We start from the raw sequence: 24,900 nt of genomic DNA, 5'->3' as shown, positions 1-24,900 counted from the left end.
CGCGGGTTGAACCTTCCCGGCTCCCGTCGCCGCGCTCCCTCCCTCTCCCGGCGCCGCCCATCCCGCCCCGGCGGGCGCAGGGGAGCCGAGGGGAGCGGAGCGGAGCGGACTGGTCGGGCAGCGCTGCCTGGGGAGCGGCGATGTGAGTGCCGGGGCTGGGAGGGAACGGGCACAGCCCCTCGCCCTGCGTGCCGGGGCCGGGCCGGGCCGGGCCCCCGCAGGCCGTGTGGGGGCCAGGGGTGGCGGGGCTGTGGCGGTGCCCCGGCTGCGGCCCGCGACCCCCACCCCGCTGAGAGAGGGGTTTCCTCGTCGCTCAGGTCCCTCTGCTCCCGGCCGTCCTCCCTCCGTCTTCGGGTTGTTTGTTTATTTGCTTTTGCTGCGCTTTCGTCCCCTTATCTCCCTGGCACACGGCGGGCAGCGGCGCCTCCCGCCGGCGGGGGATTCGGCGGCCCGCAGAGCCGGGCGGGCTGCGGGGAAGGGGGTCTGCGTCCTCCTGATCCCATTCCGTCCCCTTGCAGACGCCGTCCTCCTCCTCGTCCTGTCTCCGTCTTCCCTGCCCCGCTCCCTTCTACCTGACCCCCCATTCTCCCCTGCACCTCTTCCCCCTGCACTCCCCTTCCTCCCTCTCTTTCCGTCCCCTCTGCAACCCCTCTCCCTCACCCCTTCTCCCCCAAGTCCCCCCACCCTTCAGGCTCCTTCGATGTCTCTGGTCCGGGGTGAATCGCGCGGAAGAAAAACCTCTGTACCTTGGTTTTACCTGGCCATCGCTACCTCCTTTAAGTCTTTGATTAGGAAATTTTTGTTAGTACCTGAGCAAGTGTGAGGGGGTAGAAATCCAGGTTGAGGTCTTTTATTAGGTGTGAATGGCACATGAATGGCATTTGCTCGTTTCTGTTACTTTTCAGGATATCCTAACTTCCCTGCTAAAAAAAAAAAAGAAAAAAAAAAAGAAATCTTAAACTGGTCAAAAATTTCTTCAGAGGTCTTTCTCTAGGGCCATATTTGATGGTGAGCTGTGTGAGGCTGTCTTGCAGACTGGTACTATGTACAGCAGTGTTCTTAATTTTAGGTATTGCTAAAATTATACCTGAACAGTTTCTTGACCCAATTTTTGTTGCTATTTTTTTCTCTCTTCTAATTCTTATCAAAGTCTTCCTGACATAGCCCATATCTTTCTTTGCATCTACAGCAGCAGACCTCTGGTCTCGGTAGATATCCCTGACTTCAGATATTTAACTTTTAAAGGCTGACTGAGGCAGTTTGCTTTTAGGTTCCCTGTATAAGGAAGAAACATGCACCTAAGGAGTTCAGTTTGCTTCTCAAGTGCCTCTTTAGGATGGAAAGAGCAATATTTTGGAGATTAAAATATCATTGGATTGGAAAACTAAGACAATGCTAATCTCTCTATTTGGGCAACTGAAGTTATAGGACATGATCTAGAGAATTGGAGTTCCATACATGCAGAAGGCTGCCTTCCCTGATAGCCTTGTGCATTCCTGTATATTATTAAAAATATTTTTAGCATTTGAAGTAGTTGAGTCACCATCCCTGGAGGTATTTAAAAAACATGTAAATATGTCACTTAGGGACATGGCTTAGTGATGGATTTGACAGTGTTAAGGGTTGGACTCTATGATCTTTGAGGTCTTTTCCAATTTAGAGAAGAGGTCTGGTAAAGCAGATTCATGAAAATTATCTTCAGCGCCAATACAGGTCAGACTTAGCACCTTCTGCAAACTCTGCTCTCCATGGGATATTGTGATTTGTATGTAGTTCAGAGGGGGCTAACACAGTAATAAAAAGAAGTAGCCACTTGGGTTGTAAATTAGAATTTACAGAAGGTCTACAAACATTATAATTGACTTGAGAGCGAAAAGAACAAAGCCATATAGAGAACTGCCATGTTTCATGTGGATGAAGCTCCCATCCAGTACTACTCTCTCAGAGCCCACATACCGACATATATTCTGTGTCCACATATGTGGGCTCTGACATATGTGGACACACACGTGACCTATTAGAAAGCCAAAAAGCTAAGGTTAGGTAAAGGACAGTCCTGTGTATTCACAGTGTCAGGAATGCTATTTTCTTTAGTCCTTATTTTTAAATACCATTTTTAAAAAATAGAAATTAAGGGTACATATCTAAGAAGAGGTTTTAAGGTAGGAGTAGTGCACTGTGAGTGATTGGAGTTGCTGTGAATTATTTGAAAGCGTGAACCATGACACTGGGACCTACTTCACAAGAAAACCTTTTTGCCCTTCTTTCCTGCCAGTCTTACTACTGCCTTTTTAGATCTCAACAATACTGGGTTATATGAATTGGAATTAGCTGCTCTGGAATGGCTTCCCGTGTGGAGGAGGGTCTATTGTAAAATACATGTGATTGTTTTCTTTTTCTTTTGTTCTTTCTACTTCTTTCAATTACAGAACTATTACATTTCTTTAGACAGACACAGTATTCCCAAATAGTATTCAGAAATAGTAACAGATTCTGTGTCCTTTTGGGTGGCTGTTTTAGAGCAACCACAATATCTACTGTGAGTTACTAATCTTTGTGTTGTCAAAAACTTGAGTCTTACTTACTTCACACACCTGTACTCAAGAAGATGATGCATGCAGCAGCTGTTCAGTGCTCAAACCTGCAGAAAGCTGTAAGATGTTAACTTCCTGTAAAGTCTTCAGAGGTTGTAGATACTCAAACCAAAAAAGAGTGCTGAGCCTATATATTAGGTTTTTTTACCCCCTGAAGGCTTATAATTTGGACAAATACATCCCTGATACAAACTCCCCTGCATCCCTGCCAGATTTTAGGTCTGTTTTAGAACAGAGCTGTTCAAAGCAAATGCTTCCAGATTTTGTTTGCACAGCCAAATTCTTTTTTATTGTGTTCAGAACCACCTAAACCAGTTGTCTCTCCTCCTTCCCCGCTTAATTTCAGTTATATGATAGGAACAAAATCCTCCAGCCCAGTCTCCAAGTAGAGTTTGGCAAAGCTGTCTCAGCTGAAGATAGCTACTTTATGAGGGTTTCTTAAGCCTCTGTATATAAGGCCTGCTGTTTGCACCACCTGTTTAAACATGAATAATATAGTAGTCCCAGTCACTGCAGCGTAGGCTGCATGATCCTCATGGCTCAAGAAATGAATTATGCACAGTAAAAATACCTGAGTTTCCGTGTTTTCTCTCTGAGTTTCATCATTTTCATGTCTTTTGGAATGGCAGATTGGGCAGGTGCTGTTAGTTAGTATAGGATTTCCAATTCTGGATGGAAGTTTACAGCAGTTTGTCCAGAAGTTGCCCGGTACCCATCTGTGTCGGTGCTTGCTCTTTTTTCTAGTGGTGTGAACTCAAGTGGAAAATCTTTAAGAGAATTACATAGTATATAAGATTTCTCATGCCCATAAGGCACAGAATTGAGACTGTAAGTTACACAATTAATTTGAAATGCAGAATTTAAAGTTCCTAGGATATCTGGTTTTCAGCACAGAGTACCATTTACATTTCTTTTATATGTAACAATAGAAGATGAAGACAAAAGGCTTCTGTGTTCAAGATGTGGATTTGTACTGAGCGCATAGGTGTGCCCTCAAGTTCTCCAGCATGATTACTCTATGTGCAGCTACAGTGGTTTGCAACAGATGTGATGTCCAGTAGCATTTAGGAAAAAAATCAGTGAAAAATATAGCTGTGAAAATACAGCTCGCCAAACTCTCAGGTGTTGACCTGTGGTGGGTGCAGCTGTGCAGTCTTAATTTTAGCACTTACACTTGATTCTGTTAAAGAGAAAGAGCCTCCTGTGTTAGGTTAAACTTAGAAGTAGGCAGAGATTCCTGCATATCCAAGACATTCAGTGTGGCTTTTTTCCAATTTATGTGTTTTATATCAGAATTGTTCCATTGCCTTGGAAAGGTTAACCATGCCTTTAGCTGGAAATTTATTATAAATGATGTTGAAGGATTTAGAGACAATTTAAGAGTTATAGCTCAAATAGGAAAAAGGATCTCAAGGTAGTTTGAGCTCTGAATTTTTCCTTTCCACTCATCTGGTTTTTCAGCCAGAGCATTTGATTTCTCAGGCTTTGCCCCTGGTACACTTCTTTGTAACTCACAGAAAAAGCCTTTGAATTAAATGTGGGACTAAGTAATCACACAATTTTAAAATACACCATTTAGGGATGAGCAGATTTCTGTTTAAATTCGGGAAAACCCAACTACTGCTTTCTAGATTTCCAGAAAATTACTTGAAAAGCTGCACATTGCTAACACAGTATTGCTTACAGGTTGGTACATTTTTGCAGAGTATATCCTTTGTACTTACACTTTTAAATAATTGTATCTTCATGGTAATTGTACTTTTACATTGAGCACTGGTAGGAGAGTGTATTTTGATACCTGCTTAAATTTTAGGAGTTGAGTCAATCAGATCTGTTTCTGTAATTAAAGATCTGATTGCAGGTATCATGAGGATTGAGGGTGCTGTTGTTGTGTGTGGAAAAAGTTTTGATTTTATTGAATGAGAATGTATTTTCCTTGGACTTTGTGCATTGATCTTCAGACAGAAGACAAAGATGAATTTTTTGGGCTGACCTTTTTTAATGTTGTCAGTGTAATCTTGAATTTTTTTTTTTTTATTTTGTCCCTCATTCTTTCTCTTTTTAACTTAAAAAATGTAGAAGTATGTTGCTCAGTTGTGTACTGTTGAATCAATGCATTGCATCTGTTGCTGCAAGCCTATGAGAAATAGAATTGTTTCTGCACAAGTCTTATCTGGCATTATAAAGTGGTTTTTGATGAAGAAACAGCCATTGGAGCGATTGTTTATTTTGTTGTTAAATAGTTTTACATACTAGCTTTTGAGCTCTGACGTTTTCCTCAAGTTTCCTCACTTATCTAATTGCATGGTTCAAGAACAGTTGCATTTTTACACTGAAACATCCAAACAATTTACTGCCACGTCTGTGACCCCGCAAGTCAGAATCTGGTCTAGGATTCATTCCGCAGTATCCAGAGCTGCACCTTTGTGTTGCTGAGTTCATTGTGTACAGTATCAAAAGCAGGATTCAGCATTAAATCTGAAGTTTCGCTTAGAAACACCTACTGATACATTTTTATGGAAAGAGTTTAAGTTGCACTTTTATGACTGTTCTGTGTTTAATTGGGATATCTAGAGCCGCTTTTTTATCTCTGACTTGCTTTGTCTTGTATTTCTGATTCTTAAAGCACCACCTCCTATGTAAAAATTTTGCAGTCTTTAGGGGTCAGATGGGCAGAATCCTAATACTGAATTGTGCTTTATGGGACACAGTAGTCAATATAGCTACTCTTGCTGGCTCCCCAGACTTTGCTAAGCAAAAAAACTCCCAAACAACCAAAGAAAAAACCCAAAACAACCAACAAAAAAAAATAAAAAAAAAGGCAAAAAGCCCTCCACCTCTTAGCATTCAATCACCCAAAGAAGACTAAATTTAGTTTCTGAAGATGTAGATATATAGATATATATGAAAACCTGTGACTTTGGTTATTGTTTCAGATTAAAGATCTTTTTTTTTCTTTCCCCAGGGCCGATTACTGGAAATCTCAGCCAAAAAAATTCTGCGATTACTGCAAGTGCTGGATAGCAGACAACAGACCTGTATGATGGTCTACCATACTATGTCAATTATTTTGAATTACTAGGAATTTGAATTACAGACTTTTAATGTCACTTTTTGATACTAGTCTATTGATGCATGAAATTTGTTTTTAAAAAATGTCTTTGTAATACTTGTGATCCTTAAAATATACTGCATGAGAGCCAGCTACCTGCATACAAGATGGTGTGTGCTGTTCTACTTGGCAGTACAGATAATAACTAAAATATCTGACCCTGCTTTTTCTTTGAGTTCTGTAACTTAACATTTGATCTGTCTTGAAACTTTATCTGCTCCTGTTCCTCACTTTCATGTGCAAGAAGAAAGCAAAACCTGGCATTTGTACTGTTTCTATGTGGTAGGCATGGTACAGCCAGCAGTCTTGAGCATTTAAAGCAGGTTTCTTTCATTTCACACAGCCCACAGAAATATTACAGGTGTTTCTGACTTGTAGATGTCTTTTGCAGACTACTAGACCCATTGGTTTCTTACTTAGAAATAAGTTTTGCATTCCTGATTGGATGCCAGGAGTACTCTTAGAGCTGAGCTTCATCTGGCTTACAGTAAGATACCTCAATTAATTAGCTCACAAGAACTGCAGGTATCTTCTTGGAGTCAGTGAAGAGAACTACATGTAAAGGGAGAGATATGAGTACCTTGTAAAGTCTGTCTTCAAATGAGTTATCCCTGAATGTGCATCCTCTGCACATCAGTTCATGCAGAGGAAAGAAAGAAATTCCAGGGTTACTAGATCAGGTTTAGGCACCTAACATCTGAACACCTAAATGAGCTCAGACATTTTTTTTCTGAGAACCACAAAAGGACTTCCACTGTTGTGCCCATAGGGAGCTTCTGAACTCCTTCCAGCTCCTACTGGCAGCTTTTTGGCTTGCGGACCGTTCTGTTGTCCTTAGTTACCCAGCTCTCCCACTTTGCCTTTTCTTTTTCTCTCTCTCTTTCTCAGATATGTGGACCTGCAGTTCGAGTTCATGAGATATTTGTGGAGTTAACATTATCTAATTAAGGGTGGTAGCTAATATTTGGAACACTAATTAACCCATATGGTTTTTAAAAGTTTGCATGAGAACAGGATAAAAAAAAAAATTAATGACACTGGGAAGTGTCATCACTTGGAAGGATAGCATGAAGAGGGAGCCCAGGTTCCCTGTTACTTGTCTCTAATATGTTGCTGAACAGTATTATTTGAAAAAAATTAAATCTTATAAATACACTGAGATTCTGTGATACCATCCTGGCGTGTTACTGATTTTTCATTATTTCTATGTTGAGTGTTTCTCAGTGTTCCTGTGTTCCACCCATTTCATAGCTTTAGTTTTGCTGTAAGTGTTCTCAGAACAGGTTACATTTAGGTTTGTTCAACTAAGCTTAGTCTAACTAAATTTTAAGTAACTAAAATTATTTTTAAATTGTATAATACATATAATTTTTCTTGGTTTTTTTCTCACTTTGAAGAGCATTGATTTTCATGAAAGAGGAAAGAATCATAAAGAAAATGTGGCAAAAAGAATTAGTGAGGTAACTCAAATATCTTAATTGCACAAATGCTTATTTTTACTCTCTTATCATATTTGTTTAATTTATTCTCTTGGGGGTTTTCTGTTTTGTTTTAGATTAAAAAGAAAAGCTTGGAAAAGGCAAAAGAAGAAGAAAACATGTCAAAAGAATTTGCGGCAATGGAGGAGGCTGCAATGAAAGCATATCAAGAGGATATGAAAAGGCTTGGAATTAAGCCAGGTAGTTCACATAGCTGCCAAAAGATAAAAGGCAGAATTGAAAGAATATTGAATAGGAAAGTTTTGTCTTAAATTGGGTTTAGGAACATGAGAGGAGGCCTCCAGGACTGTGTTTGCTCATTAATAATAAAACAAAAAAGAGTAGTCTACAATTCGCGAGTAATAGAAGTGGCAGCCCAGAACTTTTTCAGCTGTGGTATCCTCTGATCCATGGAACAATCAAATTACGAGTAGAAAAATGAAACAATGTGATAACAAAAAAAAAATAGGCTGTAGTTGGTGCTTTGAATGACCAGTGGAGCTTCCCTTGATTAACTTTATGTTTCACTTTTGCCAGTTGGAGACAAAAGTTCCTATGCGTAGGAGAAGACTGGGTTCCCACTTGTGTCTGACAGTGGAGATGAGAATCTCCTACTCAGCTTGCAGTTCAGCAAGTACCTTTATTCTGTCCCTATGAAGACATACTATACTCTCAAAAAAAGTTTGTAGTTTCAGGCTGCTGTACCAGCTGTCTTTCTCATAACGCTTTTAGTTTGTTTTTTGTTGTTTGGTTAGAGCTAATTGATCCAAATGGTTTTTGTTATTCATCTTTTTAAATTTGGACTTCGTTATGACACTATGGAAGTGCTGCAGTGTAAGATTCTTTGAATATAGTCTTTTAAGACTGCTTGCTAGGAGTGTAATATTGATAACTGTCACACATTAGTAAAAATACTCATAAGAACAAAACTTCCTATTTTCTGTTGTGCAGGTGACTAATATTTAAGTGCAGATTATTACTCTTTTTTATAAGGGCAGTATTGTTTTCTTTAAGATGCTGTAGGTCCCAGTTCAACACCAAGTAAAACACAGAGTAACACAGTGGAAACTAAAGGAAAGAAAGAAAAGAAAGAGAAGAAGGAAAAGAAAGAAAAGAAAAAGAAGACAACTGAAACGAAGCAGTGGGTGCAAGGACTGTCTCCAGAAGGCTATACATATTACTACAACACAAAAACTGGAGGTAAAAGGAAATGCAGATATAGTTACTGGATCTAAGTGAGAAATGACTACCTGCATTTCTTTACTCTTCTGCTCTTCCAGTAGTAAGTAAGCTGATTATTAAAATGTGAACGATTTGATGGAGTTTTGATATTTAACATTCAAGACTTAGGCGTCCAGAATTTCAGAGTAGTTTTGCTGTTGATTAATAATAGAAGAATGCAGTAATTCCACAGTTTCTGGAAATGTTTAGCCTGTCAGAGGTTAAGTATACAAAAGGTAGCTGTGTTCTTCCTAAACAAGTTTTCTGATCAGGAATGTGAAATAAATCAATTGTTTCTTTCCAAATTTACAGGCTTTATCTAACTGACTTTTCTTGAAGAACTGTGTATTGTGATCTACTTTAGAGCATAAAAGCCACCCTCTTTTATGATTAACCAGAATGTTACAAACTGTTTCTTATAAATCTAAGGATTGGCACTAGTATTTACTGTAGTCTTTCCTCATACAAGATAACGTCCAAAAGGTAAAAATCTTGTGTGTTTGGTTTCTTCTGGCCTAACAGTTAAAAAAGACCAAACAAACCCCCCACCTTTTTTATTAACTGAATTTCCAGTATCTGTGTATCAGCCATATAGAGTCTGAAGGGTCACTAATTCCAGTAAAGCCAGGTGTAATTATGATACTTTGATTTATTTTTCATACAATAGTTTTATCAAGGATTGTTCATATTCCAATGAGGTGTATCTATATTATTTGTTTATATGTGTGCACACATCAGTGTTATATCTTTTAGATCTCGTTTTATTAAAGATTATTAAACATTAACAGGATTGAATGATGGGTGAAATGTGCCTTTGTTTTTTCAGAATCACAGTGGGAGAAACCTAAAGGATTCCAAGGCAACTCTCAAAATTCACAAACGGTAATCAAATACTATTATTCATACTTTTCTTTGTCCTTGTAAACACTTAACAGAAATAATCTAAGCAATTTGCAAGTCTTTTGGTTGCAGAAAATAAATTGTTTGCCCTTTATAAACTTAAGAAAACATAGAATCATTTATGATAAACTGAAATTTTACTGCACAAATCTTATTTGGCTAATTTGTCTATCAAGGGAGGAGAAATGATAATAGTGGTTGGGTTCTTGCAGAATATGCTTTTTCTTATGCTTCAGCCCATAAAATTGAAAGCTTTGGGGAAATTCTGAATAAATTATGTTGAACCTTTTGTGAACAAAATGTAATTTAAAAAATCTTACATATTTGAAATAGTTAAGCCTCCTTTATCTTAGGAAACATTGAGATTGCATTGGCAGGTAGTTAAAAGAGTGCCTATTTTTTGTGTTTGCTTTAGGATACAGTTATGTAATAATTTCTGGTTTTCCTTGGTGTATTATGATCATGGAACCTATGTACAAGCAATTATTTAACATATTTAGAAATTTAGCATGTTACTCTATTTTCCTTGTTTGAGGCACAGGAAAACTTGCAGAATAGTCCAAAGACAGAAAGACTGTTATTAATGGGCTTTCCCCTGATACTTATCACTCCAGGATTTTTGTGCTTTGCAGCATTAAAACCAGGATTTTTCCAAATCTCCTGTTAAGTGATGTAATGTTTCTCATTTTCAAGAGAAGTGTCATATGTACACTATGATTTAACGTAAGTTTTTTTTGGTTTGCCAATGTTGGATTTTACATTAGAGTTCAAAAAAACCTGGTGTTTTCAGAGTGCTTAACATTCTCTAGCTCTATATTGTCCCATCCCATGCTGCTCTGGCTTTCTGATTCCCTTATCCTGTGGTTTTGCACCACTTGTTAATCAGCACTTCAACTTTATCTTTTCAGTCAAGGCATAGCATTGCAATATTTATAAGCCAATCTTGCTGTAGCCTTCCACAGAAGGAGGCGGTCCTGAAGCTAATCTTGTATGGTCTTTGGTGCATATTTACCCTGACAGTGAACTAGTTCAGGGAGTGAAGGCATCAGAGTTTAGGTTAGTGCTTTGTAGGCTTATTTTCTTGCCATTGGCTGTCTGGTTAATCAGAGAAATGCCAGTGTGGGGAGAGCAGACTGGGGGGAAAAGGCACTCCCTTCTTGGCAACAAATTGAAGTTAGCTCAGCTATATCATAAACACACACCTTCAGCCTTGGATATATCTCTAATACCACATGGCTGTATTTTGCCATTCCTTCCTCACCCTGCTCGGTGACTTTGTGCTGTCTTGAGTTATTTTCGCTACAGCTAAAAACAAGCGTTTGATTGCTCCCTTATTTAGTCTGAGCTAAACATATTGGGAGCGCTCCAGATCTCCAACAAGGACTCACTGCCCAGAAGTTAAAGGGCATGCTTGCAATATGCCGTGCAAGTGAGATTCAGGAGCCCTCCTGGTTTTACAGCACATTACATTGCTGCTCAGACTTTGTAAGAGGTGGGGAGACCAGAATGATGAGGAGGCATGTTGGAGACTACCTATAACCAGTTAGATTGCCATCGTGCTTGTTAGCACTTGTGTCATAGGATGCTCAGTGTGCCTGGCGTTAAATATTTGCTGAAAACCTCCAGGTGCCAGGTTTAAAATGATCAGGATCTAACACTTAACAAAAAGGATAGGTTGTACTTAAGACTGCTTTTTTGATCCACTTTCTACTTACGTAAAAGAAACATTCCTTTTGCTTCTTTTCTTGAAATGAGCACACTGAAACTTTTGAGGGCAAAATCTTGAAGAAACTTGCTTACTGAAGGCCTTTTTGCCTTTGCTTGCTCTAAACCTACTGGTACATTTTTTTGGTATGTTTACAGAGTGGGTGCAAGAAGCTTAACTTCTGATTTTGTTGTGTTTAAAAAAAAAAAAACCCAAGTTTTATTAAGAGTATTAAGCAAATGTAGGTATGTGTGTGCAAAACATAGATGTTATTAATGCCAAAATAAGGTATGGTGAAGCAGCACAGATATTCTGCCCAACACAGGGGAGCGGGCAGTATTCGTACTTAAGGAGCAGTGAAGTAGTTGTATGTGCTAATGTAGCTAAAAATCGGGTTCTTAAGGAAGATGTTAGGTCATGGGTAATGACTGATCATCTAGCTGTAGCTAATTCTGAAAAAAAAAAATTACATGTCCACAAAGATACGCCAGCAAGTTCTGCCACATTTCATATGTATTTATAAATCAGTAGGGAAAAACAGTCCATTGTTGAAATCAGTGCTTTATGAAAGAAGTAAAATCATTGGTGTGCATTCATACAAAGTTTGATTCTATATTTGTGGTGAAAATCTATTTTGGGATACATTTCTGTTTGTTTATTTAATTTGTGATAGTACTTATTGGTATTGGGGGTTTTTTTTAACCCTCACTAAGACCTGAGTCTTCTAGAGAATTTTTTCATCAGTCTCTAGTAAGGACAATAACACAAATAGGAAATTACAACCTCAGGGGTGAATACTTTGGAAAATAAAGAAAACATGTAAAATAATAGTCTATATAATAATTTGAACTTTATGGCAACATTTACTATAGAGGCTCATACAGATTATCCACTGTTTGAAAAATAATTGTTTATGTGCATTTGCAATATTTTGAGTCGTGGAATTCAGTCTCATCTGAGTCAAAGGGAGTATGTTCTAACAACATTAGGGGTTCAAGCTTTAAACCAGTAAAATAACCACAGACAAAAAATACTCAGGAGTTCAATAATCTTACAAGTGATGCTTTGGCTGATCCTGAAAACTTTTTCATTAGCTCTTGTATCTTTTTTCTAGGGAGCAGAGTGGGTAGAAGGTGTCACTGAAGATGGTCATACCTATTACTATAACACGCAAACTGGAGGTAAGGAGGGAACTGTGTTAAGCTCTGTTTCAGGAGAGAGGGTTTTCAGAGAAGCTTTTTGTTTTGCAAATTAACTGCATTTTAAGGCCCTTACTAAATTTTGTATTTTTTAAGCTGCAGTCTTAGTTGAAATGTACTTGTTGCTTAAGTCACTGCTGGCTTTACAGCTGTATTGTCAGTGTGTATAAATTCATGCTTTGTAGGATTTTTTAGACTTCAGCTTGTAACTTTAAGCATTCTTCTTTTCTATATGTATATTGAAATTAGAGTTAGGAAACTAGAAAGGGGATTTTGTTTTCATGGATATGTAGGACTAAATAAGAATCTCCTAAACTTTTCATCTTGCTGACATAGCATTGATAAGAGAGTCCAGAATCTTACCTCCCACTTCTTTTCCCCTTTTTTTTCCCTACATGGGAACTTTATGGTGACTCCCTCAGAATGTTTTCTAAATCTGTTTGAATTATTTTAGGGTCAATGAGGCCTCTCTGGAGAGGAAGTGATTTTTATGCTGGCTGTGAGTTTTTCTACTGCTGTTGGGTATGAAGTGGCATTCCTCATGATACCAAGAACAGAAAAAAACCCAACCGAAACCTTTCGGTTTTTAAACCAGTCACTCCCCTGCCCCAATGATTTGTGGTTTCTTCTTTGGAAAGGGAAAGGAGGTGTTGCTTATCTAAGTTCAGATGCATTTTGTGCATTTGGGTGTATTGTTTTTTTAAGTTCTTCAGAGACATATGACACTTGTGAATAATGTGTTTATAGTCGTTGCATTTAGTAAAATTTTGGCTTGTGAGATTTCAAATTGATCCTTTACTTTTATATAGCTGTAAATGTCTTTGGAAATGTTTGAGAATTACCTGTCAGTTCTGCTAAGAGTAATCCCATCCTCTGAGGACAGGACCAATTTTTAACTGATGTAAATAGTCATAATTGTCTCATCTTAGACATGTAACTTAGGAGACTGATATCTCTAGACTTAGTGCTGTGAGTTGTGCTTTGGGAGGCTGTACTTTACTTCACTGTATGTGGCACCTAAGAAAGTGAACTTTCTCATTTACTAATCTAAAGCCAGATGACAGCAGTATCATTTAGTGACTGTGCTGTTCATGCAAAGTCCTTCACTGCCAGTTTTTTACACCTTTACTCCTTCAAGATACATCTAGACGCTTGCCTGTTAAATGTTGTTTGCAGTTAAGGATTTCCTTGGAAATGGATAAAATAATTGGAGAAGCAGTAGTTTTGTTACATCTGAAAACTTATATAAAATTATAAGTGGAAAGTTGGCCTACTTTCACCTTATTCTTACTAAAACCAGTTTTAAGACCACTGAATCAACTTCTATTTAAATATTTCCTTTTGATGTATTTACTGGAATACTACCTTTTAATTGAAAATGAGGATATGTATGTACATATCCTGTACATACTTTGATGTATTTTCAGATTGATGTTTGTGTTTCCTTGTTTGCTTGACAGCTTTCAATTAGAGACTTAACATTACCAAGCAAAGGAGCACACGGAAGGGGTTTATCATGCTGGAGACCTGAGGCTTGCAGTTATCATTCTTTACTTTATCCTGTCTTTGTAATCAGTGAACAACTCAGATCAAATAGGCACATCTAGAGGGTAATTAATTCATTGGTCCTGTGTAGGGATGAGAGCGACCACAGTCTTGCGGACCACGGTTCACCGTGTGTTTGAGCTAATTAAAACAAGCTTTATCAACAGTGAACTCAGCTGTCATGACTGTATCTCTGCTGGGAAGTGAAATGTTATCTTTCTAATTATGTTTATTAAAACAAACATACCCAACAAAGACAAAACCCTCGTGCTAAATTATTTGCTGTATTTTCGAATAAGGCAGCACTGCTTCTAAAAGGTAATGTTGTCAAAGCAATGAAAGATCAAAATTAGAAGCATAAATAATCTGGTTGTTCAAATGTCTTGGACAGTATCCACATGGGAGAAACCGGATGGTTTTGTTTCATCTTCAAATGAGAAGAGTCGATGTGACAAGCATTCCGAAGAGCATGCAGAAACAGCATCTGAATCAGACTCAGAAGATAGTGAAAATGAAGCAAAGAGTTCAGAAACAAACTCCAAGGTAATTTTTCTTCAGATTTATTTTATATACATCATCTTATACTAAAAAATTATTGCTGTATCTTTTATCTCTTGTGATAGGCTGTACTCATTGAAATGAGATTAAACCGTATGACTGAACGTAGAATTTTGCACTTCTTTAAATAGTAAAATGAATCTTTGTTCAATTGTTTGGCTCATTAGTGGCACTGTTCCAGGATAGAAAGCATGTTCTTTCCTTCAACTCACCAGAAGTACCTTGAATTCTGCAAGATATGTGATGTTCTCTGAGAAAGGTCACTGTCATCTCTCTGAGATAATCCACAAAATGGTTTGGATTTCAGTGTGAGAATGACTTCAACCCTTCATTGGTAAATGTGACTGCCAATGGACTCCAGGGAATGCTTTGGACCAAAAATGGCATGGTTGTAGTTTCCTTATTAAATTGAGAAAAAGCATTGACACCACATAGTACAACATCTGTATCAATTAAATATTTAAAATGTAAATGTAAAACTTTAGATAAAAGTGTGTGATTATGGCTTTGGTTGGGTCAAATGGTTTTTCCGAACAGAGACAATTTAAATATAAAATGCATTCGTAGGCAGATGTTAATTCTAAAATATGCATTTTTGTATCACTGTGCATCATTATAAACTGCTATCAGGTATTAGCAATAAAGTGTGTGTGTCTTCATGTACATAAAGCTGCATGTGAATTTTTTTCCTCATTTTTTATTTTAAGACGCCCTAAGCTTTGTTTTTAAGTAAGTTTGAATTGGCTATGCCTTGCTAACTTCAGCATTGGTAAGATGGGATTTTCCAACTTGAACTTCTTGTAACATTTAAGAATTGTTTTTCAACTTCATGTAATGAAAGCTCAAGAAGAAAAATTTGCAAATTATATTACAATATGAACTTGTTTCAAGTTACTCTTGGTTGAAAACTATGAATAGTAGATAATACTAAATAAAAGATGTAAAATAAAGATACATTATGTTTTTATTTAGGCATTTTTGCTTAAGGTGGGTTTTTTCCTCTTTAGAGGAAAGGAGATAATGGTGAAGAATCAGAGGAAGGAAAGAAATCTCCTAAAGCTAAAAAGTTAAGTCCATATGGGAAATGGCGAGAAGTTAAGTCAGAAGAAACTGGAGATAAAGAGGAGAGTACATCAGCTTCCCAAGAAACCTCTAATGATGGATCTAACACGACCAACCCTTATGGAAAATGGAAAGCACTTAAGGAAGTAGGAGAAGAACAAGAAAAAGAAGAAGAAGAAGAAGGGTGAGTATCTTTTTTACCTTGGTTGTTGTCATAATGTTGTTTTCAAGAGCTGAAGCTTTTTCTTCTGAATTCTGGAAGCATTAGCACAGCAGTAATTGGAATACAATTCTTTCTACCATGATTATTTTAAGTAATAGCTCTCCATTACATATATCAGTGGTGTTTTGGTTTTAGTGTAGAATTTTACTGTAAGTACTGAGTAAATTAAAGTGATTTAAGAGTTCTAGTCATGCATCATTTTTTCAGAGGCTGAGTATCAAATGTTTAAATGTTGTTACTCTAAGCTTAACATCATCTCCTTCATAAGTCTGGTTCAGCTTCCTCAGGCACTCTTATGACTGCTTTTTGAACTGCTTCCAGCCTTGGAACAGTAGAGGCAGCTTTCCTGGGGCCTCCAGCTTTCAGACTAAATTCTGTTTCTTTTTCATGGGTAACTAGTTGGGCAGACTTCACCTGGAGTTTGAGATCTATCGTGATCTTCTAGGACCACCAGCAACTTTATGTTGATCGCAGTGGGTTAGCACTGCTTTGAATTCCTTCCTTATGGGATCAATAGTTGCTGATATAATGAGTGTGCTTTTTTAGACTCCAAGCAATTTTTACCTAACACTGGTTTGTCTGGGCTACTGCCACAAGCAGTGGATCATCTCTCACTTTGTGGTATTGTACTAACTTTTAACTGTTCGCTTGAAGGACACAGCCTAGAAGACACTTCGAATTGTCTATCTTACTTTCACCCAGTATTACAGTAAGACTTCTGGTTCAACTATTTTCTTGTTCCCTTTTTTCTATCATTTCAAAACAAAGTTAACCAAAACCAAAACAAAATCCACTACAGCCTTTTCTGCTGTCACAATGACTAAGTCCTGAAGATTATTAAAATGGGGTGGGAAACGCTTTCTCTAATGATTTTACTTGGGAGATGAAAGATGAAATATGTCTAACGTAGTTATACCAGTTTTAAATTGGGAAGCTGTCTCTCCCTCTCTCTCTCCCTCCCCCATGCCTGAGCAGATGTTTTCATGATGTGCATCTGATCAGGAGGGTTGTTTTTGTTTTACTGCATAGTGCCTGAGGTAGCTTTTTTTGTTTGTTTGTTTGGGGTTTGGTTTTGTTTTTTATTGTGAAGCATACTGTCTTTTATTGTCATTTTCTTGTGGCTCCCTCTAGGAGTCCGGAGAAAATAGGTTTTGGAGAATGAAAACAGTCTTCTTCCTTATGCTTACTCCATTCTCCACATAACACCTGTGTTGGATCGGCTAGCTGCTCCTTGACTTCTGAGCTGAAAAATTCTTTTGGGGTTTTGGAAAGCACTGTCTAGTAAAAAGTGCTTTCAGCTACTGAATGTTATAGATGAGTCTCTGCATGAGCATGCAGGCTTGAGATAAACACATGTCAATGAGACAAATGCAGTTCATTATTTAATTTAAATTGAGTCTAGGCACAGTGACAACCACTTTCAGGAGGTTTATATTTTCAGGATATGGCAGCACTTGCATTTTCTTGATGTACTTGACTTGCAACCATTCTTGTGGCTCTTCTTTGGGTGCTCGAGCTGATCCATGTCTTCCTTGAAGGAAGGACTTGAAACTAAGTATATATACATGAGCTGACTAACACTTGGTAGTACCAAGAGTATTCTTGCATGGATTGGCCAATGTGTATCTTGTTTGCATCAGTGTTGTGCTGGTGTGATTCCTGACGGACTTGTGATTTAGGTAACTTTCTGTAAAACATTTTGTTCTTCTCTACCGTATATTTGTGCCACAGGTTATCTGTGTGGAACACAGTGTTTTGCTGTTGACCCCTTAAAACCAATTGGTCATTTTTAGTTGATGTTTTTAGTTTGTTCATATCACTGTTAGCTGTGATCCTGGCCTCCAAAGCCACCTCTCCCAACTTGGGGACACTGGCTGATTTGGTAAGCTTGTCCTCTCTTCTGTCGTGCAGTCCCTTGAGGATGGACACTTGAGCAGAACTACTCAATGGTATTTTGGTGGAGAACCACTGCTAATTACTCACTGACTACTGTCTGTCAATATTCTTATATTTACAGACATGCAGCCCTGTTTTCTTTTGCGGGACTGTTTACATGATGAGTACTTTGTCCGTGGTCTAAGCTCAGCACAGAATGAGGTTTCAGTTTGTTACTTTTTATGGCAACCCACACAGAAGAAACAAAGAACATGGATTTTTTTCTTGATGCCTGTCATGATGCTGACTAGAAGACTGCATCTAGCTGAAAGCTGCTTTGACAAATAAAAATAGCTGTTACGGTCTGCAGTACACCATGTTGTTTTCTCCATGTAGCTCAACCCTTTTATGTTTTCCTCTCTCCTCCCAGTGAAAAAGTGGACCTGGAGCTTCCAAGTACAGAGAGTGACAATGTAGCACTCCCAGTGTTAGAGGTTCCAGAAGAGGAAACAGTGATGTTTAAAGAGAAGACAGTCACCTCCCTTGGAGACTTGACAGAAGGGGTGCCAACATTTAAAAAGAGAAAATTTGAAAATGGAAAATCTAGAAACTTAAGACAAAGACTAAGTGATCAGTAGTACTTAACAAATCATTTTAGATTCTGTTTAAGCTACAGTGAATCAAAAGTTTAATATTTTAAACAGGCTTTTATAAAGAAAATGTTGGATAGAAATTGAGGATTTATAGGTATTAAAACATATGTGAGTTATTTTATTTTGATGTGATTGGTTTTGGAATGGAAGTTCGTGTTGTGTTACTTATGCAATATTGTAAATACATGTACTTTTTACTTTAACCATGCCATCTAGGTTCTATTTGCTCTGTATATGCTGTTTTAAATATGTTGCATAACATATTTTACTTCTTTTCTAAGTATGTGAGAATGTAGAAATGTTTAATATGGCAAAAATGAAGCAGATCTTTTATTTTTACAGAGGAACTGGATCAATAGCATGTATTAGAGAGCAAAATCATCCCCCAAGATTGTTTATGTGGAGTAGTTTCCCCACTAATGAATAAAAATATTGTGCTTACTAACCTTTGGTCAATCGCTTGCCAAAGAGTAGGTGGTGAGACTGCCAACATTTCAAACTGATCATTTGAAAGCTGTTTTTAGAGGAGTTAGTCACATCAGTGCCACCCATTCCAAATGATGTTCTGAAAAATTATTTCTGTACGTGCATGATAGATGCATTAAACCTCTGCAGAAGATTTAAACCTGATGAATCTTGACTTGTAGTAACAGCACCAGAGCCCTGTTGGAGTAGACATTTTTTCTTGTTGTGTTTTGCTTTATTGTTGTCTACTTCAACTGTTACTTATAATATTTTCTTTTTTTGGTCTTGTTTTCTTTTTGTCTCTTTCCCAGAAAAAAAGTGCTTGCCTGATATTTTAATGAAAAAATACTCTAGAGACTTGGCCCTGCTCTAGCATACAGGACCCTTTTTGAGGTGAATGTGTTTTGTCTGCTGATAAGAAGAGTGTGTTGCATAGTTGCAGTGTTCAATAAGCTGAGAGGGACTTAGTATATTGAAGCTTGATCATTCTCAGTACCACAGGAGAGGAAAACAAAATATCAGTAGAGCTGATGGCTGTACTGTCCAAGATGACTTGGACATTTTCTTAAGGATTGTAGGTTTGATTTCTTCACTTGGTGGCATTGGTCTGCATTTAGCATCATCAAGATTCATTGCCTGTGTTAGAATACAGCTGCACTTATTGCTTCTGTAGCAATGAAACAGTGGACCATAAAGGTTCAAATAATGAATCCATTAAAAACTATGTCTGTATTCCTAAAGCTCACAGTATTTTGTTCAGGAAAGTCTCAGTCAAAAAGAGGTGCAGTTAAGACTGTTGTCAAGAGTCCAGCAAAATAGAGTTGGTAACTACTGAGCTTGAATTGCTTTGAGAAAACGACTGTTAATCTTTTGGATGAGTGGAGAAAGGAGTGCAAGACAGGAAATCTGATTTATTGTGTATTACAATAGAGGTGAAGTCTTTTTTTCTATTATGTGACGTTTGCTTTATGTGTAGAAGAGAATTAAGTATTATATTTAATACTGTGTGTTTTCTTGGCTTCATCAGGGTTGTGGGGTTTTTTTCTGATGTTTATTCTGATAAATTTGAAGGTTTCCTGTAAAATCTGGCCCTGGATTGTCATTTAGAGATGCAGGACATGCTGGATGCTTTCACAGTCATAGTTCAGGAATATACAACGTGCACTCCACATGAAAGACCTCACATGCAAGGCTAGAACAGAAGCGTCTTTCCTGCCAAGGAGAGGTTGTCAGGTTTCTAAATCAAATTTTTCAGGTTTTGTTCTTATTTGAACGCTACTCTGGCAGCTAGGAGCCTGCTCTAACTTAGTCTCCTTATGTTTTTGACCAGTTTACACTCTTCCTCCTAATTCACACAAGTACTGTCCTTGAGCTAAGTAGCTTTTCTTCAACTTGAATCCATCAGATCTTCTCTCTTGGAAATCACAAAAAGCATCCTTGTGTGACAGGACCTTTCAGTGCTCCACCAGCACTTCTCTTCACCCATTCCAGCCTGAGTCTGCCTAGACTAGATTTGCCTAGGTGATTTTGCTTGGGCTAGTTTGCCTAGAATAAGGCCACACGTGATGTCACTAATACTTCCTTAGCATATTGGAAGTAACTCTGGATATGTCCCTAAACCATATTTGCCTTTCACATGACCACATCACACTGTCTGCCAGGGGTGCCCTGTGACTTAACAGTACAACCAGCTCTCTCTACTCCTTTGCCATTGCCAGCTGATGAATTAACAGCTGGTCATGCTCTCCTTTCAAGCACAATTTTTTTTGTACTGCTGTAGTCATCCTCCTTCTGTTACTCCAGGCCTAAGATATATACATTTCATTATGATTTCTGAAAAATTATTTTATTGTTTATTAGTACAGTTTTATCCAGTAGTATAGCATTTTTTTATTGTAGGCTCCACTTTTAATATCCTCTGAGGAGGGCATCTTTACTCTTGTTATGAGGTTTCCAAAATATGAACATCTTTCCTTTAAAATATTTTGACACATTGAAGTCACAGGCAGGGATTAAAGATACCTGTAACTACATCCCTTGAGTAGATGTTTAAAAACATCTGAAAATGAGTGTTCAAAACTTTTGTTCTTGTGGAGCTGCTGTTAGTTGTAATATGAACCAAAGGTCTTTGTACTGTGTTAAACAGACAAACCAAAACATTAGGAAAAGAGATTAAAAGATTTCTTTGCTCACTGCTAGTAAAGTTAATTTAAATACCTTATGCTTGGTTTTGCTGATGTGACTTTTAAAGCTTGTGTTTCACAAAGAAATACAGATACAGCCCTTTGCTCTCTACTACCTCTGAAAGTCAGAGACTAGTTTATTCCTAACTGTAAATTTTAAAAAAGGCCAGTTGATTTAAATTCTATATACACAAAGCCACTGTTTAATTTTGCAGCATGCTGTCAATCAATTTTCCTTATTGTGTATCTAAGCCAAATATTTTTCTGTTCTACACAAAAATACTGTCTTGTCTGAGATTTAAGGCAGACACTGCTTTTCTAAGACATCTGTTTTTTTCACAGATCACTCTCCTTTCTGTGCTATCTCCCTGCAAAATCTTCTGCTTTTGAAATTTGCCGTACGAATCCTCTAGGTATTACTACAGTTACGCTCCTCATCTGCTAATCCTTCCTTGGGCTGCACTGGCTTTTGACAAAGGAATGTTACTGTTTCAGATGAGTGTTTTCTGACTAATCCATTTTCTATCCTACAACATGTTTTTATCTGCTTGCCTGGTTTTATTGCAAGCTCGAGTGAGGACTACATCCTTGGTTTCACAGGCTGCCATAGATATCATTAGCAGTATGAGAAGGAGAGTCAGAGAGAACGGGAGTCATTGCAATTTCTGATGACGATTTCTGTTGTGTGGTTTAGAGCAAGTCAATTCACTGCTCTGTATTTTTCTTTCTTTGCCTAATATTTTCACCTGCCTTGTTTGTTTAGAAAGACAGCGTCATAGTACAGGACATTTTGTGCATGTTTTTACAGCAGGGCCTGTCTAAAATTGGTGATGCTTTTAGAAGCAAACATACTGCATATACAGAAAAAAGAAAAATTATTTTATTTTGCATTTGCTATGCCAGGAGCTGTGCAGAGACCTGCTCAGTTTTACCCGTGTTATAGAATAATCCTTGTTCCTATTTAGGCTAAGACAAATTTTAACCCTTCACCTGGGGATTGGTAGATTGAAATCCAGACTTCCCCACTAGGGTGAAGTTTCGTTTGACCATCACATATAAAGTCTGTGCTGCAGCATCAGCCAGTCCCGATATTGAGATTTAGAAGGTGGGAGGGCTGGTCATGACATGGATCTGAGTTAAATTCACTAATCTGTGCATGTATAAAACCATTTCTCCTTTTTTTTTTCTTCCCTGAAAGAGATTTTATTTCAGTGCAAATTTTGGCATCTCAGAAAGGGAGTAAAAAACTATTTCACACCGCTTGGTTTCCTTGATTTGCTTTTTGAGTTGTGCCTCCCTTTTTTAGTACTTTTCTTATTATTGCTGTCTTCCTTGAATCATTTTCTTCCAGTATTCTCAGATACACAAATCTCTGTATCGCTGCTGTGCCATGTTTCTGGTGTCCACCTTCACCTCATCCCCTGCTCTGCTGAGATCTTCAGAAAGCTTTGTGTTCCCAGGTAGGCCAAGGTGTCTCCAGGCCCCAGCTCCTGCCAACCACTTCTGCTGCCTGTTTGCACTGTGCCCTGAAGAACTACAACCATGTCTATTTCCACACAACACACAAGCTATTTCAAGACTGACTACATGTGCTCTTTTGATTTCCTTGATAATTCATTTTTCTGAGACAGATTCCACTCCGTTCCTCCTATGGGGTTTGCAACCCTAAAATCCTTCTACTTGTTGGTACAAAAGCTGTCTATACCTTCTGCTATGAGCTGCTGCAACCCTTGGGTACTGTTTTGTCAGCCATACCTCTTCAGTCTCTATCTACCTCTTTAGTCACCTTACCTTCTACCTGCTAAATTATTTAACTTAGAAATTGTGTTAACCATTTGTGTGATTAACAGGTTTAGCTTTGTGAAATGTTTCAGGGTAGAGCTTGAATAAAATTTTCTGTACAAAGCAAGAAATGTTGCAACTAATAATCTCAAAAAGGCTAAATTTGCCCAAGAGGATTCCCAGAGAGTGTCAGCAAAAGTGGGTTTGATTTTACATGTAAAACCAGAAACAGTCTGTGTTAAAAACCAGAAGAGAGCATTGTACAGACCACGGGATGATGACAGTGGATTTTAATGGCTTGTTTGGGGTGACTGAAGAGTGCTTGTTTTAGTTTATAAGTAACATCTGCAAAGTTAAACAGCTGGTTTATCTTCAACTGCTTCTCAGTTGCAATTACAAAATATTGCAAGCTCTTGATGTGGAGTTTATATGAAAATACAGAATAAAGCTTTAATTTGAACAATCTGCGTTACTACTGTTCATCTGTTCAGGGGGTTTAGGACAACCTGGAAGATTTATGGGTGCATATTCTGGTAAAAGTGGGGCCTGAGGCAAATATGAACTATATAGATATATAAAAACTATATAAAATATATAATAAAAATATGGAAATGCTTCTTAAAAGAAATACTTTTATTTTGTGGTCACCAACATGGTGTCTGGGTGCCTTCCTGTAGCACATTAAGTGGTTACTGCAAATTTGTTTATTCTGTGCACCGAGTAATAAAAGGCCTGGGTTAAAATTGTTATTTTAAAAATTATTTGTAATAGAGTTCAGGTAAGGTTTGTTGCAGTTACTGTTAGTAACATTCAGAATAAAGCTGAATATATGAACTTTGTAATGACAGATTGTGATTCAGTAGTTACAGATTTGCTGGTCTCAAGAACAATGAGCAGTGCCCTGAGAGTTAGATACACACTTGATGACTAAATGGAAGTAATCAAGGTGAGATACCTGGGCTGTTCTCCTTCTGCAGAAGGTAAGCATCCATCTTTCCACTGCCATAGAAATGGCTACTTCCAATGGCACACACAGCTTTTGTCTGACTTCCTTCTTGGCTCAGTGAGATGCTGCTGCACAAGACCTCAGCAGGGAAAGGAAAGAGATCGAGGTACTACTTTTCATAGCAATGGACAGGATCTGCAGAGCCATGAAGTTGGTGCCTTGCACCACCTGTAACATGATGTCTGTGGGTAAGGGCCCGGTTCCACACTGATGGTGGGGAGGGGAAGCCAGGCAGATAGGTGGTAGTTTATGTTTGTTTCAACACTGTTTGACAAGGAAATGCAAAGCTACAGGAGAAAGCTGTTGTTTCTAGCAGAGGAACCAGCTCTTGCTCTATTGCACTGTCCCCAGGGGCTGTTCATTGGCCCCCAAGAAGTTGTTACCCCTTTTCCTCCCTGTGTTTTGTTACTGTAATTTTTCCTGCTGATGATTTCACTGCTGGAAGTCGTGATTGCTTGTAGGAACCAAAAAGCCCAAGTTCAGAGTATTCCATCCTGAAAACACCTCAGAAATGGAAGTGTTATACCGCACATCCCTTCTTTGAGGACAAATGCCAGCCACAGTCAAACCCCATCACAATCTCTCAGCTCTTACATCCCACAGAAAGACAAGGGTGGAAAAACTTAGAATAAAATACGGCTTCGAATCTTTTTAAGTTAGGAGCAAACAGTTTCAAATAATGCTTTCTCAATGAGGAGAAGCAAATATTCCTGCACTGCAGGCAGTGACCTCCTGTAGAAGTAGGTCTGCTCTATCCCGAATTCTCTCATAGCCATATTTTGCTAACACACACACACACACACATTTATGTGATTGCAGAAGAAGCTTAACAAGAATCTCCAGAATCTCCCAGGCCAGGCTGGCAGAAGGGGTTTAGCTGCTGAATTTCAATGCCTATGTTTGGGACATCCAAAACTTAGTAGAAGAGGGCAGCTGCTGTCTGTTTTTCCATTTCTCATCACTCTGCACCAAACCAGCAACAAAAAAGGGCTACAGAAAATTAATTAATCACAAATATCCCTAAGTCCTGCAGAAATATGACCATCTTTCTTCCAGTAAAATGAGGACCATTTTTTAAGTGTTTCAATAGTTTCTCATAGGAAAATACTTCATAGGTATTAATTAATCCTGGAAGTGAAATCTGATTATTTAAAATGTGTACATTTTAAGAAGTTTCTAAGATTATTCAAGAGATATCATTAATAAAATAAATTGGTTTGTGTAACAAAAGTGAGCATGGTAATTGGATGAGCATATTATCTGGATACTCTCCTACTACAGCTGATCATATTTGTTATTGCCAGTCTGTCAGTATGGCAGAAGTACAAGCTCAGTTGCA

General features: G+C 38.1%; 1 protein-coding gene across 3 annotated transcripts; it reads left to right on the top strand.

Annotated features, from left to right (window-relative positions):
• Positions 1 to 37: 37 nt before the first annotated feature.
• Positions 38 to 23,018, top strand: WBP4 (WW domain binding protein 4). 3 transcript variants are annotated; one of them, XM_027649988.1, is made up of 10 exons: positions 38 to 142; positions 5,560 to 5,632; positions 7,104 to 7,166; positions 7,262 to 7,385; positions 8,199 to 8,384; positions 9,232 to 9,287; positions 12,125 to 12,191; positions 14,146 to 14,297; positions 15,320 to 15,554; positions 17,902 to 23,018. In XM_027649988.1, coding segments are annotated over exons 1-10 (1,167 nt in total). In that variant the 5' UTR covers positions 38 to 140; the 3' UTR covers positions 18,111 to 23,018. The 3 variants fall into 3 exon arrangements, with proteins under 3 accessions (XP_027505789.1, XP_027505779.1, XP_027505795.1); XM_027649978.1 differs by having other exon boundaries at positions 15,320 to 15,558; positions 17,903 to 23,018; XM_027649994.1 differs by lacking the exons at positions 9,232 to 9,287; positions 12,125 to 12,191 and having other exon boundaries at positions 15,320 to 15,558; positions 17,903 to 23,018.
• The last annotated feature ends 1,882 nt before the right edge of the window (positions 23,019 to 24,900 follow it).

This window comes from Corapipo altera, unplaced genomic scaffold (assembly GCF_003945725.1).
Source record: "Corapipo altera isolate COAL_440 unplaced genomic scaffold, ASM394572v1 0, whole genome shotgun sequence".
Taxonomy (NCBI): domain Eukaryota; kingdom Metazoa; phylum Chordata; class Aves; order Passeriformes; family Pipridae; genus Corapipo; species Corapipo altera.
This window is presented reverse-complemented; position numbering and strand designations above follow the sequence as displayed.